General features: G+C 35.7%; 1 protein-coding gene across 1 annotated transcript; it reads left to right on the top strand.

The window, feature by feature from the left end:
* Positions 1–807: 807 nt before the first annotated feature.
* Positions 808–15,224, top strand: LOC116134055. Its single transcript, XM_031419702.1, has 24 exons — positions 808–943; positions 1,027–1,136; positions 1,284–1,449; positions 1,556–1,656; positions 2,920–2,992; positions 3,094–3,229; positions 5,066–5,226; positions 5,566–5,690; positions 5,780–5,879; positions 6,621–6,717; positions 6,883–6,934; positions 8,031–8,132; positions 8,223–8,369; positions 8,444–8,606; positions 8,719–8,931; positions 9,017–9,171; positions 10,627–10,755; positions 10,964–11,081; positions 11,214–11,409; positions 11,531–11,642; positions 11,719–11,873; positions 12,387–13,830; positions 14,570–14,764; positions 15,153–15,224. Exons 1-24 carry the CDS (start codon positions 808–810, stop codon positions 15,222–15,224), a joined length of 4,458 nt encoding a protein of 1,485 aa, XP_031275562.1.
* The last annotated feature ends 1,999 nt before the right edge of the window (positions 15,225–17,223 follow it).

The following is a 17,223-nucleotide window of genomic DNA, read 5'->3' on the forward strand; positions in this document are numbered from 1 at the left end:
GTATGTGTGTTTGGTAGATTAAGAATGAAAGCAGGAGTATGGATTGAAGAATTTGGGATGGGTCCTCTATAGGATCAATTCTCATTTATTGAATTCTGTTTCGTAATTTTATACTTATTTTTTGGCATTCCAGTCTCCAAGGACCACTTTGAAGCTATTCTAATTTTTTAATTATGACGACAAATGCATTAATAATGGCTGACTAGATGACTGAGGTAGATTTCGAATGCCCGTGATCTCTCCCACTCCGCCTTTCAAACTCACCATTCAACTTCAGCTTCAACATCAAATGGATATGACGTTTTGGGTTGTAGATAATCAACTTGTACTACGGGCTTTTGTGGGTCGATTCCCAGCCTAAAATAACCATATTCAGCTTGGGTTGACAGAACCTGGCCCGAAACATTCAATACCGGCCCATTAGAGTCCACATTCGGTTTGACTGAGCTGGGCTTGCCCCAATTTGACATTCAAAAAAATTCGGGTCTTTAATTTACTCAAATTCCAGTCTTTTCTTTTGTAAAAGCTGTCTCGCTCCTCCTGCATCTGCTGTCTGCCTGCCTGACTGGTGTTCGTGATCTCATTGTTCTTTACATCATTCTTTCTTCTCTTTAAAATTCAATGAGCTCCATTTTCACGTAGGGTACTCATCAGGTAACATAAACAACTTGAATTTCATTAGTTCAAGTTAGATCAGCATCAGATTCATTTCTGGATTTCTCTGTGTTCTGAATTAGCAATCTTTTTAAGTTAGTTATATGATTTTGTGTAGTAATGTTGTAAGGTGAAACAGAAGAGAACTCTAAAATGGAGTGGTCCACAGTTCAGCACCTAGATCTGCGCCATGTTGGTCGCGGCGATAACAAACCCTTGCAGCCACATGCCGCTGCGTTTCACCATAATCAGGCGCTCATCGCCGTCGCTATGGGAACCTACGTAATTGGTAATTTCATTTAATTAATCGATTCCTAGCGTTTCAATTCATATTAATTTCGGATTTAATGCTTGAATATTTTGTGTGTGCAGAATTTGATACTTTAACTGGAAGCAAGATTGCTTCTATTGACATTGGTTCACCTGCTGTTCGCATGGCTTATAGTCCTACCAGCAGCCATGCTGTTGTCGCTATTCTTGAGGTTTCGACCTAACTATGCAAATTTGAGTTCTTTGTTGATGTCTGTGTAAATTGATGCTCTTGTGCTGCATTACGATTTGTGAAAGTTCTAAGGTGTTTATTTTAAAACAAATATTAATAGTTTTGTTGTAAAAATTTGTTACTGTAGGACTGTACAATTAGGTCCTGCGATTTTGACACTGAGCAAACTTTTGTGCTGCATTCGCCTGAAAAGAAGTCGGAACAAATTTCCATTGATACAGAAGTTCATCTTGCATTGACAGGTCTCCAACCGGTTGTATTTTTTGGGTTCCACAGGAGGATGAGTGTAACTGGTCAGTATTCTTTTAGGTGTTACACTTTTAGATTTGTCTCTAGTCTTACAATTATGACTTTTATCAATCCTGTAGCTGTTTCTAATTTTTGAATTCTTGTGTGAAGTTGTTGGAACTGTTGAAGGAGGAAGGGCTCCTACAAAAATAAAGACAGACTTGAAGAAGCCAATTGTTAATCTAGCTTGCCATCCCCGTCTACCTGTGCTGGTAATATTTTTGTTTGGCTGTGATTTTGGTCACTAGTGGGGCAGTAAATGCATTGAGATGATCCTGATCCATTCAATTAGATGTATGTTTATTTGGTGGATCAATAAAGAGTTCAACTTATTGAATTTTCAATATAGTAATTTAATTATTTCATTCTGTCATAAATTGAACGTTTTCCCTTTATTATTCTCAAATTTTAAGTTTAGAAATCAGTTGAAAAAAAGCTCTAGTTTTTCCAAGCTCCAAATGGCAGACATGAGTACTAAATTCTTGTTTAAGATATTTAGTGTGTAACTTATTTGCATTTATCGAATGAGAAGAATCAAGATCTTGCAATTTTATTGCCTTTCATCATCGAATCAAGATCTTGCAATTTTATTGCCTTTCATCATCAAACATAATTATTAGGAGAATTCTTGATCGAATGTCTATTTGAATTACTGGAAGTTAAGATGTCCATGGATAATCTGCAACTTTTGCTAGTCTATTGATGCTCCTCTCTCTTAATTTTTGAGAAATTTGAAGTCGTTTATTTGCATGGTTGTTTGAGAATTGGGAGTGGGGCCAAATGTTGTTAGGTTTTGAGTTTTTTGAGCATTATTATGAGTGTGAAAATTCCATTTATGTAACATCTGTTGATGATATAGCTTCTTTTAGGGACAAAGAAAGAACTGTTTGCTTATTTTAAGGGTTCTTGCATTTGCAAAGTTGTATAAAGAGTACCTTAAGTTGAAAAAGATCTCCTAATGTCTCGTTATTGTGATGAATATTAAATTATATAAAAATAATATTCCTATCTAATTTCTTTTCTTGTTACCAAAACTTTTACATAGAAAGGAAATTATGGAGTTATGAAATCTGCCACGATATGAATTGTTTTGTAAAACCTTACTAACTGTGAAAGATTGTTAAAAAGTTAAACATTTATCGTCGGAGAGTCAACCACATATGTTAAGAATTCTGTATGCATTGTGTAATATAATTTTTATATTATTCTTCAGACTGACAACGACGGGATTATTATCAGATTACCTTGATTTGTAATTATTGAAATAGTTAGATGGGATTTTAAACAGAACAATTGATTGAATCTTAATTTCAGTTATCAGATAATTGGGTTTGAACCAATTCAAAATGCAATGCATTTTGCGGTCCTAGTCAGTGGCCATGTATGACAACTTAATAATAGATTCGATCTTCTTGCCATTCATAGTTAGAGGACTTTCTTCCAATTGTTTGTTTGACTTCTTTATCTGTTTCCAGTATGTAGCTTATGCAGATGGTTTGATCCGAGCTTACAACATTCATACATACGCCGTTCATTACACACTACAACGTGAGATGAGATGCTTGGTTCTTTGTATAGGTTTTTTGATATATATTAGCCTCTTGCTGAACAGCAGATGACCTTTTTTTTTTTGTTTTGTTTCATCACAGTTGATAATACAATTAAACTTATTGGTGCTGGTGCATTTGCTTTTCACCCGACATTGGAATGGATATTTGTTGGTGATAGGCGAGGTACACTTTTAGCATGGGATGTATCAACAGAGAGACCTATTATGATTGGAATGTAAGTAATTAGTGGTTCGTTGTTTTTTGGTTAACCTGCTAGTTCAGTGAACTTGATTTCTTCCACCCTTCTCTTTCCTTTTCTTTTCATGTTGCTTGTTTTGCATCTTGATAGAAAAATATTGGAGGCTAGAATGAATTAATGCAAGTATTAATAAAGGAAAAATACATTGGAGAAAAAGCTATTGAGAATAACAGGGTTTGCTGTGGACTCTTTTCACTGGGTGGAGACTTTGAGCTCCTCTATTTCCTTTTAGAATTTTATTCAATTTTACAGTTTCATCTCACTTCCTTTCTTTCTTCTTTTTTGGTCAACAGTGGTCTATTCTATATTTCTTTATATACTTGGTTTAGACTTTCTTCGCATTCTTTTAATGAATTATATATCAATGCAAGAAAGAAAAACAGGATAATTAGTATATCTATTTGTTAGAACTTGCTACTTTTAACTATGATAATAATTAAAAAAAAGGCCTAGATTCTTGTTGGAGTTTACCTAGTAATCAATTCGGCTTCTTATCTTTCTAATTTCCATATTGATTAACTTGGAAATTGACTTTTTTTTTTGGCTCTCTAAAAAATAAATTTTGAAGCTATCTTCATGTCTTATGTTTTGCTACCGAGGGTCTGAGAGCATTCTGGAATTAGCCCTGGCAAAGTTGTATCAGGAAATTCAACTTACCTTATTAGTGTAGAGACAATAACATGCTTGATGTACAGTGGGGGAGAGAAAAGAGGAAGGTAAGAAAAAGCATAGAAAAGAATTATATTTGAAAGGTAGAAAAAATGATTTAGAGAAAGGCTTTGGAGGAGAATCATTCAAGAATTTTATTATTATATAATTAATCTATGCTCTTTGAAGGACAAAACATATGGTCTATATATATTGGCCAAGTCATAAACAAGAAGGAAACTGAAATCTACCAATATTAAGTTGAAAGTGATCTGATCATAACAAGTTAAAAGAGGAAAGTTTGACATTCAGAAGTAATATCTCAAGTATCTTAAATAAAAGTAATTCTCAAATCTATAAAATAAAACATTTTTGATATCAAAATAGGGTCTTAAACAAAAAGTCTTTGCTTCTTTGTTCTGCATTAGTATGTCTTGATTATTCAATATTTTTTATAATAAGATTGGTTATTGATTAGTTAGTCAGCTGTGACAGTGCATGTAGCCCAATGCAAGGGTTATGAATCTTCCATCAATTAAATCCTCCTTGGTTAATATATATATATATATGTATATATTTTTTTTTTTTTTTTTTGCGGTTGTGAGGCCCTTTAACTGCTGCATTATGAGTTTTAAATGTGTTAGCTTAAATCACTACTAGATGTCACTACTGTAGAGGAAAAAAGTGTGAAGCTATTGTAGTATATTCTAGTTTAGCAAGTTTTTTGATCAGGTTAATGTCATAGATGTAGCAGTGAGTTTAGTTTCCTATATCTGTAGCTATCATGTAGTTTTGGCTTACCTATTGTGATTAAACTGGCTATATTACATGCATGCTATGCTGTTTTCCATTTTCAATAATGCCACCAGGTTTGCAACAAACATTTTTCTAAGTGCTTGGGTCATTTTATTTGGATCTGTGGCCTGGATGTGTTAATTACTACAGTGATGGGTAGATCCAGGCACTTATAGTAGACATGCTTGAAAAGATTGTGGCAAGTTTATATATATATTGAAACTTGTCAAAGTTGTGATAATTTTGTTTTGATATATGACATCAACCTGTGTAAATTAGTTACTATATCTTCTTTTCTCTTGCAATCTCTCTTATTGTTATTGCTGCTGTTGTCATGGACTTAACTTCAAGTGGTTTGGGTAATTGCAGTACACAAGTGGGTTCCCAACCAATAATCTCAGTTGCTTGGCTTCCCTTGTTGCGTTTAGTTGTCACTCTTTCCAAGGATGGTACTTTTCAAGTTTGGAAAACAAGAGTGATGCTTAATCCTAATAGACCTCCTATGCAAGCAAATTTCTTTGAGCCTGCCTGTAAGCTAATTTCTAATTTTAACCTAAAAGAATTTCTGTCACCTTCCTGAGAATGGTGGCTCTGTGTTTGAGCATGCCTTGGCGTTCCTCTTTATTTTTATTTTTTATTTTTTAAATTTGCCTCTTAAGAAGTCTTTTTGTACTATGTAAAAATTACCATGCAGTATATGTTTTGAATGACATATAAGTGAATGTGTAAACCCATTAATTTATACATGAATGATAAAATGTATTTGTGTCATATGGTTCCTTAGGCTCCATCCATCTTTCACATGTTCTTGTAATATTAAAGGTAATGGTTGCTGCACTGGCTGACATATTTCCTAATTTGTTTTGCAGCAACTGAATCAATAGACATCCCTCGAATTCTATCTCAGCAAGGTGGAGAAGCAGTTTATCCCTTACCACGAGTTAAAGCCTTAGAAGTTCACCCAAAATTGAATTTAGCAGCTCTATTGTTTGCAGTTACGAGCGCTTCCTCTATGCCATTTACTTATAAGTTACCAGTTAAATGTCTGAACTGAGAGATTGTTTTTTTCTTTTTATAATTCAGAATTTGACAGGTGGTGACAATATTAAGAATAGGGCTGCATACACTAGGGAAGGAAGGAAACAGCTCTTTGCCGTCTTGCAAAGTGCAAGGGGATCTTCAGGTGAATTTTTATTTGAATCTGGATTTTTATGTTTCGAAGTATTTTATGTAAACAGTCATTTTCATTAATTTGTGATTATATTCGTCTTCTTAACATATCTTGATGTCATTATTCTTATCGGCTCTGTATTTGATTGATGACCTGTTCAGATTATCAACTTGACTAGATTATTGCATTTTTGAACCACTAAAGATTAGCAATTTCCAGTACTCTATATTATGTGTTGAACCATTAAATTGGTCAACTTTCGTAAGAGTTTATAATGTGGACAATGCAATTCATCAAGGTTACTGCTATTTGAGTCTTTCAACTGCAATATAAAATTTGTTCCTATACTACTGCTTTGTCTCTCTCTTCTTTTTCCTGATAGTTCAAACTTCAGGATCTAGTTTTTAAAAATGATAGCCAATGAATGCAGCAACTAACACTGTTAGCACTATGAAATGTGAGCAACACCAAAATGATTGCATAGTGAGCCAGATACTGGACTGCCTCTGCCTCAAAATTATTGAATTTTTTTTTTTTTTTTTTTTTGAAATATCTTTTGCCATTTCTTTCATTAATAGCATGATCTGCTATTTGTTGGATGCTCTGAATGGAAGAAGAGAATCCCTTTAGCCTTTTGTGATGTTTTGCCTCCATTTTTTCTAGTCTGTTTTGCTTTGATTATCATAGACACTTTTTAGCTGTGCCATCGTGCTCTGTTAGATGACCAGATATGCTGATAGAATTGATTTGCAGCATCTGTTCTAAAGGAAAAACTCTCATCCATGGGCTCATCTGGAATTTTAGCTGATCATCAACTTCAAGCACAATTGCAAGAGCATCATCTGAAGGGGTGAGTTCAAAAGTATTGTTTTGATGACTGTTGTTTGAATAACATATTTGAATATTGGAACTTAAATCATTTTGAAGATTGGAACTGTTACTATTCCTTTGGTATTAATGATAAACTTGCTATCATTGACTAATGTGATAGTTTGACTATTGTCTGATCTGACAGGCACAATCACTTGACGATTGCAGATATTGCAAGGAAGGCATTTCTTTACAGCGTATGTTGCTTTCTTATTCATCATTGTCATACATGTTTATAGCGCTAGGATCAATGGTTTTAACTTCTGCACAAAATTTTGACACAAGTTGTCTACTATTCAATTAAAGAACTCTAAATGGTGGTGATCAATTCTGATGTATTGTTCTCAGAGCACATTAATAATGCCTGTCAGATGTAATTTTAGCCATTGGAGATGTATTAATTCAATAGTAAAAAAATGTAGTGACATTGATACTCAGGTGTATGTATTTAAATGCAAATATGAGAGAAGAAAAGTTGGATGTGGCAAAGCTGTAATTAATAGGGTTACAACTTGGCTTGAATTTTTTTACCTTCAAACCTTTTGACTGCCATTAAAATATTGGGATGTTTGGTAGGTTTGAAATATATTCTTGGCATTTTCTTATAAAAAACAGAGTCTTGGTAATTGGTCTAATTCATAAATCGTGCAATATTTAGATCTATCTTAAATATACTGTGTAAATTTGGTGGTATGATTTTGGTAAATTTTCAAAATTTATGAGTTTTGTCTAGCTGGGCTTTTAATTTAGTGGAGTTTTCTTAATGGGACATTTAAATTTATTTGCATTTGAAAGAAACATTATTGCATTTAATTTGACAGCTAGGCTCATCAATAATTACACTTATTTGCAAACCCAGAAAGAAACATACACAAACCCAAACAAAGCATATAAGTGGAATTTTATCATGAGTAAGAGTCGATTATTCTCCATATTTTTCTTTAGGCCAAGTTTACATTTATTTGCTTAACTTGACATTTCAAACTTGTGGCTTATATTATAATAATATAATATACATCCTTGATTTGTATCCCAATTTTAGATCCTAAGTGATATGAAATTAATTTAGGATTGCCACGTGAAGGATGCAATAAGATGAAGAATGATATAACAATCATTAAATAGTATGACATCACTTGGGATATAAAAGTTATAATACAAACATGGGACTTGTAGCATTACAATGTAGTTGTAACTCAATCGAGAATTAACTTCAAACCTCTACCTTTTGGGATCTTAACTCTTGTATTTGTCTTTCCTGTTTGATGTGGTGATGACTTGTGTTTGTTATAGCATTTCATGGAAGGTCATGCCAAAAGTGCTCCAATATCTCGGCTGCCTCTCATCACAATGCTAGACACTAAACATCGACAGAAAGACATTCCTGTTTGTCAGGTAGCTCAGTTTTGAAGATTTAAACTGATTATCATATAAGTGGTTACATTGCGTATTTTGTACATCATGATGGCTTTGGTTCATTGGCAGCCATTTCATTTGGAGCTCAATTTCTTCAATAGAGAGAACCGGGTTCTTCATTATCCTGTCAGAGCCTTTTATGTAGATGGTGTAAATATTATGGCATATAATCTCTGTTCTGGAGTTGATAGTATCTACAAGAAACTTTACACTTCGGTAACGTTGAACTGGATTCTTTTTTATTTGATATTGCATGGTGCAGTGTCCCTTATGATAAATTCCGGTTTCAGATTCCGAGCAATGTGGAATATTATCCAAAGTACATGGTTTACAGTAAAAAACAGCAGCTGTTTCTTGTTGTTTATGAATTCAGTGGCACTACAAATGAGGTTGTCCTCTATCGGGAAAATTTCGATTCCCAGTTAGCTAACAGTAAAAGTAGCACTGTCAAAGGTACTTCTGTTTCTTAAACATTTTCTTCTATTGTTGTTAGCCTGTGCATGTGTATATCAGAGCTGAAGAACTACGTGGGCATGAAGCTGATAACAAGTATGGAGTTTTGCAGGTCGAGATGCAGCATTTATCGGGCCCAATGAAAATCAATTTGCAATTCTTGATGAAGACAAAACTGGATTGGCTTTATACATTCTTTTGGGGGTGGACTCACAAGAAGCTGATGAAAAGAACCAGCCAGCAGATTCAAATGTTGGTTCAGTTCGCGGTCCAGTGCAGTTTATGTTTGAAACTGAAGTTGATCGCATCTTTTCCACTCCAATAGGTGCTTGTGGAAATAATATCCTTTTTATTAAGTAGCAATAGCTATTGTAATACATTTTGCTGATCAGTTTTTCCTATTGTTGTAGAGTCAACTTTGATGTTTGCATGTAACGGTAATCAAATTGGGATGGCAAAGTTGATTCAAGGATACCGCCTTTCAACTTCAGATGGTCATTATATACCAACTAAAACTGAAGGGAAAAAGTATATCAAGTTGAAAGTTAATGAAATTGTGCTTCAGGTAATTAGTTAAACTCTTCAATACTTAGGACTCAGTTCACAAATTGAAGGAAAATAGTGAAGGCATAAAATCTCCTATTTTCTTTTCTTAGTGCATGATTTTTTGAATGTCTGGAGCAATTTTAAATATAGTTGGGTCTTCTTTTCAGTTCACTGGAGATCCATTGGGTTCATGAGCTGCACAATGAGATGCAACCCTCTTTGTTTCCTTGGCATGCTCTTATAATTCTTAATCCCCCTCCCTTGGTATCAGAACAATTCAACCTAATGTCATTTGTGTGTTAACAAGTGACTTTTTCAACTAAACTAGCCTGCTTTATTGCAGAGGTAGAAAACTATTAGTTTGCCTATGAAATTTTGTTGTGCTACATGTGTGAGGTATTTGACACAGTGACCTGTCCAGTCCATCTTTTTTACTTATGGTACACATATTTGTTGATAAAATGTTAATGTAACATGAAGTAAATTATGCTAACTAATTAATTTTCTTCAGTTTCTTCTTGAAGGATACGTTTAGTCCCCAGTCCCATTCATTAAAATAACCCAGTGAATCTAGGAGTGGCTGTGCTGATAACTGAGGCTATAATGCTCTAGCTTGTCTACTGAGTGGGGCCGGACCTAGTTGGAAAAAATAGAGTTAATATTTGAGTGATATCATTATGCAATACCATGCCAGTATGCAATTGTTCGCTGTTATTCATGACGGCATGTGCATTCATAGAAACATGGTGAATATGAATAACTAAGAATTGTATATCTTATGCTACTTCTGTTCACATTGAACTAGGATGAAGGATAAAGGCTTAAAGTAAAAGTTAGCACCAGGAGATTCAGGCCTATTTTGAGCAACATTTATGTAACAAACATGTAGCCAACATAATAAAATTTAGCATTTGCCCTTGTTAGTCATATACTTCATCACAATCGGTTTATCTAGAATGAACCTTGCTACGCCATAATAGTGACAGCTGAACTTTCGATTTATAATAGAATCTGCAAACCTATGATTTATCATGATTATATTAAACTGACTTTTGAATGGAAAAAGAAAAGCGACCAGGGGAATAGAGATTTGAGCCTTTCTCTGAGGACCTTTTAACCCTCTTCAATCTATGCAGAAACATGAGCATCTAGTGGATTGTTTCACCTAAATTTCTGAAGCAAAATCTTAAGTCATGGTTCTTAACAAAACCCTGGAAACCCATGTAAAATTGTCTTGGCCTATGAATTGGATATGTTTTTACTCAGTAACCTGTTGAGTTCAAATGAGAGAGCTGGATGATTGGCATTTTATGATATTTTAGTAAATTCATTATCTTCTTTATATAGTTATTATATATGTATGCGTTCTTCATCATTTCTGGATCTGTTTTATGTGCAACTTGTGGTCTTGAATAAATTGTGCAGATGATCTATATTTGTCTTATGAAACCTTGGAATTTTTCAACTTCAACAGGTACATTGGCAAGAGACTCAGAGAGGCTATGTTGCAGGAATTTTAACTACTCAAAGAGTACTTATAGTTTCGGCTGATCTTGACATTTTGGCAAGCAGTTCCACAAAATTTGATAAAGGACTTCCATCAATATCCTTATTCAGAATAACTTTTTTGCTAGACCCTATTGTGTGTGTGTATATAGATATATATATATATATATATACCTTATTCAGAATAACTTAGCATGAAACTTCCTTTCCTTCGCTTCTTCACCCCTGCTTTTTCTTCGCTGTTTTAATATATACTTGTATGACAAGATCAATATGTTTTGTTTGAACACTTAACTTTTGTGCACTATAGATCCCTTTTGTGGGTTGGGCCAGCACTTCTGTTTTCTACCGCTACTGGAATTAGTGTGCTAGGCTGGGATGGAAAAGTTAGGACCATTGTCTCAATTAGTATGCCAAATTCAGGTAAATAGCTTGTCTTGTGTTGTATGCGTGAACAGCCTGGTGTCATCTATAGTGTCATGTGTAAAGAACATCACTTGCAACTTTCCATCGTATTATTATGCTGAGATGCTGAGTTGAAATTCCTACTTGCAGTTTTGGTTGGCGCTTTGAATGATCGCTTATTGCTCACTAACCCAACGGATATCAGTCCCAAACAAAAGAAAGGGTTTGAGGTTAAGAGTTGTCTTGTTGGGCTTCTTGAACCTCTTCTTATCGGGTTTGCCACGATGCAGCAATATTTTGAGCAGAAGCTTGACCTGTCTGAAATATTGTACCAAATAACATCAAGGTTTTCTTGTCTCTTTCTCTTGGACATGCTATGTTTTTATAAAACGCCTCTTCTTGTGTCAAATAGATCTGTGGACAAAAGCTAGTAATATCTGACATCACTGGCGTTTTTTCTGATAAAGATTTGACAGCTTGCGTATAACTCCCCGGTCTCTTGATATTCTTGCCAAAGGTCCTCCTGTCTGTGGGGACCTTGCTGTATCGCTATCCCAAGCTGGACCACAGTTCACTCAGGTGAGAAATGATGATGCCTTATGTTTTATGTTTTACAAATCCAGTGTAGTGTCTCACACATGGAGAAATAATTTAGGTGTTGCGGGGCATATATGCAATTAAAGCTCTCCGGTTTTCTACTGCTCTATCTGTTCTGAAGGATGAATTTTTGCGCTCTAGAGATTATCCAAAATGTCCTCCAACCTCGCATTTATTCCATCGCTTCCGGCAATTGGGATATGCCTGTGTAAAGTAAGCATATTGTTGTTGATGCTTCAGATGTTTTACCATACTGAGAAACTCGGGTATTCATGCTCAGGCTTAAGAACTAAATATTATATGTGTTAATTTTATAGAACCTTTGATCTTTCATTTTTTAACTCATTCTAGACCCAAATTTTTATTTTTATGAGAAAATAATTGGCTTTTGTCATTCTCTTTTGTTCCTGCTGTGCTGCTTAAAAACATATTTTTGTTACTAAGTTCAATGACGCAGTTGAATGTTCAGTTATATGTATAATTTATCATTTATACATATTTGGACATATAGCTTTGGAAAATTTTTATTGTAAGTGCCTAAATCTGAACCGGTATATTCTCTGTGCAGATTTCACAACATATGTACTAAAGTATATTCTGATATTTTAGCGGCATATAATTTTTTTTTGCTCTGTGTTTGATAGGCATCTTGTTGACCAGCATACTCATAGCAATATAGTCTTCATCCTGTTTTTTCCTTGATGACCTTGAATTTTGAAACTGTAGGTATGGACAGTTTGACAGTGCCAAAGAAACTTTTGAAGTCATAGCAGACTATGAAAGCATGCTTGATATGTTTATATGCCACCTTAATCCTAGTGCAATGCGTCGTCTTGCTCAAAGATTGGAAGAAGAAGGGGCTAATTCGGAATTGAGGCGATATTGTGAAAGGATTTTAAGAGTCCGTTCTACTGGATGGACACAAGGCATTTTTGCCAACTTTGCTGCTGAGAGTATGGTTCCGAAAGGACCTGAATGGGGTGGTGGGAACTGGGAAATCAAGACTCCTACTAACTTGAAGAGTATACCTCAGTGGGAACTGGCTGCAGAAGTGGTGCCTTATATGAGGACTGATGATGGTCCCATACCATCTATTATTTCTGATCATATTGGCGTTTACCTGGGCTCAATCAAGGGAAGAGGCAATATTGTCCAAGTAACAGAAAAAAGTTTGGTTAAACCTTTCATGCCTGCAGGAGCTGACAATAAACCTAATGGACTTCATACTACTTTAGCTAAATCTATGTCTAACAAATCAAAGGGAGCGCCTGATGGTGATTCCAAGGTCAGTTCACTGATGGGTCTGGAAACTCTTACAAGTCAATATGCTGGTTCCACTGCTGCTGATGAACAGGCTAAAGCTGAAGAAGAATTTAAGAAAACAATGTATGGTGCAACTGCTGATGGTAGCAGCAGTGATGAGGAGGGAGCATCAAAAGCCAAAAAATTACAAATTAGAATACGAGATAAGCCTATTGCATCTGCTACAGTGGATGTCAATAAGATTAAAGAAGCCACGAAGCAGTTTAAACTTGGTGACGGGTTGGGCCCACCTATGAGGTCTAAGTCAACTATTGGATCCCAGGACCTTGGTCAGATTTTATCCCAACCTTCTCCTGCTACCAGTGGAAGTGCAGCCGCCCCTACAGGTTCTGCTCCTGTTGACCCATTTGGTACTGAATCTTGGGCACAGCCTCCATCAGTATCACAGCCAGCTCCTACGGCTGCAGGTATGGGAGCTACAGCTCGACCTATTCCAGAAGACTTTTTCCACAATACAATTCCGTCGCTCCAAGTTGCTGCCACCCTGCCTCCTCCTGGAACTTCTTATCTTGCAAAATATGAACAAGCTGCTAGAGGCATTGAAAGTAGCAATGTAACACCTAACCAGGCAAGTGTATCTGCCGCTGATATTGGTCTCCCTGGTGGTGGTATTCCCCCACAAGCTCCTCAGCAACCTGCAATTCCTGTTGAGTCCATTGGACTTCCTGATGGTGGTGTTCCACCACAATCTTCTGGTCAGGCTCCTTTCCTGTCTCAACCTCAGGTTCAAGCTGCTCGGGTCCCACCTTCCACACAACCTCTTGATCTCAGTGCCCTTGGAGTTCCAGATTCTGGGAAACCCACTACTCATCCCGTTTCTCCGCCAGCATCAGTCCGCCCTGGACAGGTGAGTATATGTGTTGTCTGTCTAATTTCATGCTTTACTTTTCCTTCATCCCTCTTTTTGGGTGTTCTTGTGCTGATTGTTGTAATATTAATGCTGCGTCTAGTTTTAAAAAGATCGCTTTCTTTTTACTAGTATATTTTTTTGTGAACTAGCACCATTTTATGTATGTATATCTTATTTCAACTTTGAGCTTCATCATATGCTTATTTTTTCCATTGCTGTAATCCGGTGTTTGATGGAAGAGTTAACATGTGTGGGTGAAGACCACTCAGTTATAAAATTTGGTAGTAAAGGTCTTTAGATTGGTTTATGCTGTGTAGCTCAGAAAGGAGGACGAAGGTAGGTTTAAGTTGGAAGGATATCTAAAATTTTCACTATGAAGTTACCTTTTTAATACTCTTCATGCTTCATATGGAATAGTGATTGTAAACTTCAAATTCGCTTCATCACCTGTTATTTTGAGATGAAAATTGGTTAGAAGAAGACAAAAGAAATAAGTGGGCAATGGTGGTACAATAGCCTGATCTTCAAGTTCTATTTCATTTTTTAAATGTATTTATTTCTTTCTTTGTGTATGTAACTAAAGGGAGAAAGGTTTGAGAGGTTTGCCTTTTACCCCCAGTTGACATTGTCCAATCTGTCTGTTTAGTCTTTTGGCTGCTTTCCATATCTTATGTCTGGTAAACATATTTAATATCTATTTTCCTAGTGCCGTCCATCATGGCTTATCCTCATACAGGTTCCTCGTGGGGCAGCTGCTCCAGTATGTTTCAAGACTGGTCTTGCTCACCTTGAGCAGAATCAACTTCCAGATGCACTATCTTGTTTTGATGAAGCTTTCCTTGCACTAGCTAAGGATCAGTCTCGAGGCGCTGACATTAAAGCTCAAGCAACCATCTGTGCACAGTACAAGATAGCAGTCACTCTTCTGCAGGTACTCATTTTTATTGTATTTTCAAATGAATTATATCTCTCAAGCCCTTGTATCTGCAGAATAGCACCTTGCTGGTGTTTACTTCTTTTGTTAGACCCATAATTTTAAACTCTTTAGAAAAGAACAGCCAACTATCTGCAGAGAAGGATATTTTTGGACCTGGTTATTGGTTTTGAAGTTTTAATTAGCTTGTCCATTTTTTGATTTTATAAATGGCCTCAGTTCACGAAACTAATTAAATAAATTCTATAAATTTTTAAAGAATTAAAATGGACTTAACAGTCCTGTACAATAGATGTTTGAGCAAAATTATTACTTGTATGATTTACGTATAGAACATGAAGTAAATTATGCTAACTAATTAATTTTCTTCAGTTTCTTCTTGAAGGATACGTTTAGTCCCCAGTCCCATTCATTAAAAATACCCAGTGAATCTAGGAGTGGCTGTGCTGATAACTGAGGCTATAATGCTCTAGCTTGTCTACTGAGTGGGCCGACCTATTTGGAAAAAATAGAGTTAATATTGAGTGATATCATTATGAATACCATGCCAGTATGCAATTGTTCTCTGTTATTCATGACGGCATGTGCATTCATAGAAACATGGTGAATATGAATAACTAAGAATTGTATATCTATGCTACTTCTGTTCACATTGAACTAGGATGATAAAGGCTTAAAGTAAAGTTAGCACCAGGAGATTCAGGCCTATTTTGAGCAACATTTATGTAACAAACATGTAGCCAACATATAAAATTTAGCATTGCCCTTGTTAGTCATATACTTCATCACAATCGGTTTATCTAGAATGAACCTTGCTACGCCATAATAGTGACAGCTGAACTTTCGATTTATAATAGAATCTGCAACCTATGATTTATCATGATTATATTAAACTGACTTTTGAATGGAAAAAGAAAGCGACCAGGGGAATAGAGATTTGAGCCTTTCTCTGAGGACCTTTTAACCCTCTTCAATCTATGCAGAAACATGAGCATCTAGGGGATTGTTTCCCCTAAATTTCTGAAGCAAAATCTTAAGTCATGGTTCTTAACAAAACCCTGGAAACCCATTAAAATTGTCTTGGCCTATGAATTGGATATTTTTACTCAGTAACCTGTTTGAGTTCAAATGAGAGAGCTGGATGATTGGCATTTTATGATATTTTAGTAAATTCATTATCTTCTTTATATAGTTATTATATATGTATGCGTTCTTCATCATTTCTGGATCTGTTTTTGTGCAACTTGTGGTCTTGAATAAATTGTGCAGATGATCTATATTTGTCTTATGAAACCTGGAATTTTACTTCAATAGGTACATTGGCAAGACCTCAGAGAGGCTATGTTGCAGGAATTTTAACTACTCAAAGAGTACTTATAGTTTCGGCTGATCTTGACATTTTGGCAAGCGTTCCACAAATTTGATAAAGGACTTCCTTCAATATCCTTATTCAGAATAACTTTTTTGCTAGACCCTATTGTGTGTGTGTGTGTATTAAGATATATAATATATACCTTATTCAGAATAACTTACATGAAACTTCCTTTCCTTCGCTTCTTCACCCCGCTTTTTCTTCGCTGTTTAATATATACTTGTATGACAAGATCAATATGTTTTGTTTGAACACTTAACTTTTGTGCACTATAGATCCCTTTTGTGGGTTGGGCCAGCACTTCTGTTTTCTACCGCTACTGAATTAGTGTGCTAGGCTGGGATGGAAAAGTTAGGACCATTGTCTCAATTAGTATGCCAATTCAGGTAAATAGCTTTCTTGTGTTGTATCGTGAACAGCCTGGTGTCATCTATAGTGTCTTGTGTAAAGAACATCACTTGCAATTTCCATCGTATTATATGCTGAGATGCTGAGTTGAAATTCCTACTTGCAGTTTTGGTTGGCGCTTTGAATGATCGCTTATTGCTCACTAACCCAACGATTCAGTCCCAAACAAAAAAGGTTTGAGGTTAAGAGTTGTCTTGTTGGGCTCCTTGAACCTCTTCTTATCGGGTTTGCCACGATGCAGCAATATTTTGAGCAGAAGCTTGACCTGTCTGAAATATTGTACCAAATAACATCAAGGTTTTCTTGTCTCTTTCTCTTGACATGCTATGTTTTATAAAACGCCTCTTCTTGTGTCAAATAGATCTGTGGACAAAAGCTAGTAATATCTGACATCACTGGCGTTTTTTCTGATAAAGATTTGACAGCTTGCGTATAACTCCCCGTCTCTTGATATTCTTGCCAAAGGTCCTCCTGTCTGTGGGGACCTTGCTGTATCGCTATCCCAAGCTGGACCACAGTTCACTCAGGTGAGAAATGATGATGCCTTATGTTTATGTTTTACAAATCCAGTGTAGTGTCTCACACATGGAGATAATTTAGGTGTTGCGGGGCTATATGCAATTAAAGCCTCCCGGTTTTCTACTGCTCTATCTGTTCTGAAGGATGAATTTTTGCG

This window comes from Pistacia vera, unplaced genomic scaffold (assembly GCF_008641045.1).
Source record: "Pistacia vera cultivar Batoury unplaced genomic scaffold, PisVer_v2 Contig282, whole genome shotgun sequence".
In the NCBI taxonomy this organism is placed as follows: Eukaryota; Viridiplantae; Streptophyta; class Magnoliopsida; order Sapindales; family Anacardiaceae; genus Pistacia; species Pistacia vera.

Coding starts and splice junctions, on each gene's coding strand:
- LOC116134055 (XM_031419702.1), top strand. CDS start 808: ATGGAGTGGTCCACAGTTCAGCACCTAGATCTGCGCCATGTTGGTCGC. Junction 2,993..3,093: donor CGTTCATTACACACTACAAC/GTGAGATGAGAT, acceptor GTTTCATCACAG/TTGATAATACAATTAAACTT. Junction 6,935..8,030: donor GGAAGGCATTTCTTTACAGC/GTATGTTGCTTT, acceptor TGTTTGTTATAG/CATTTCATGGAAGGTCATGC.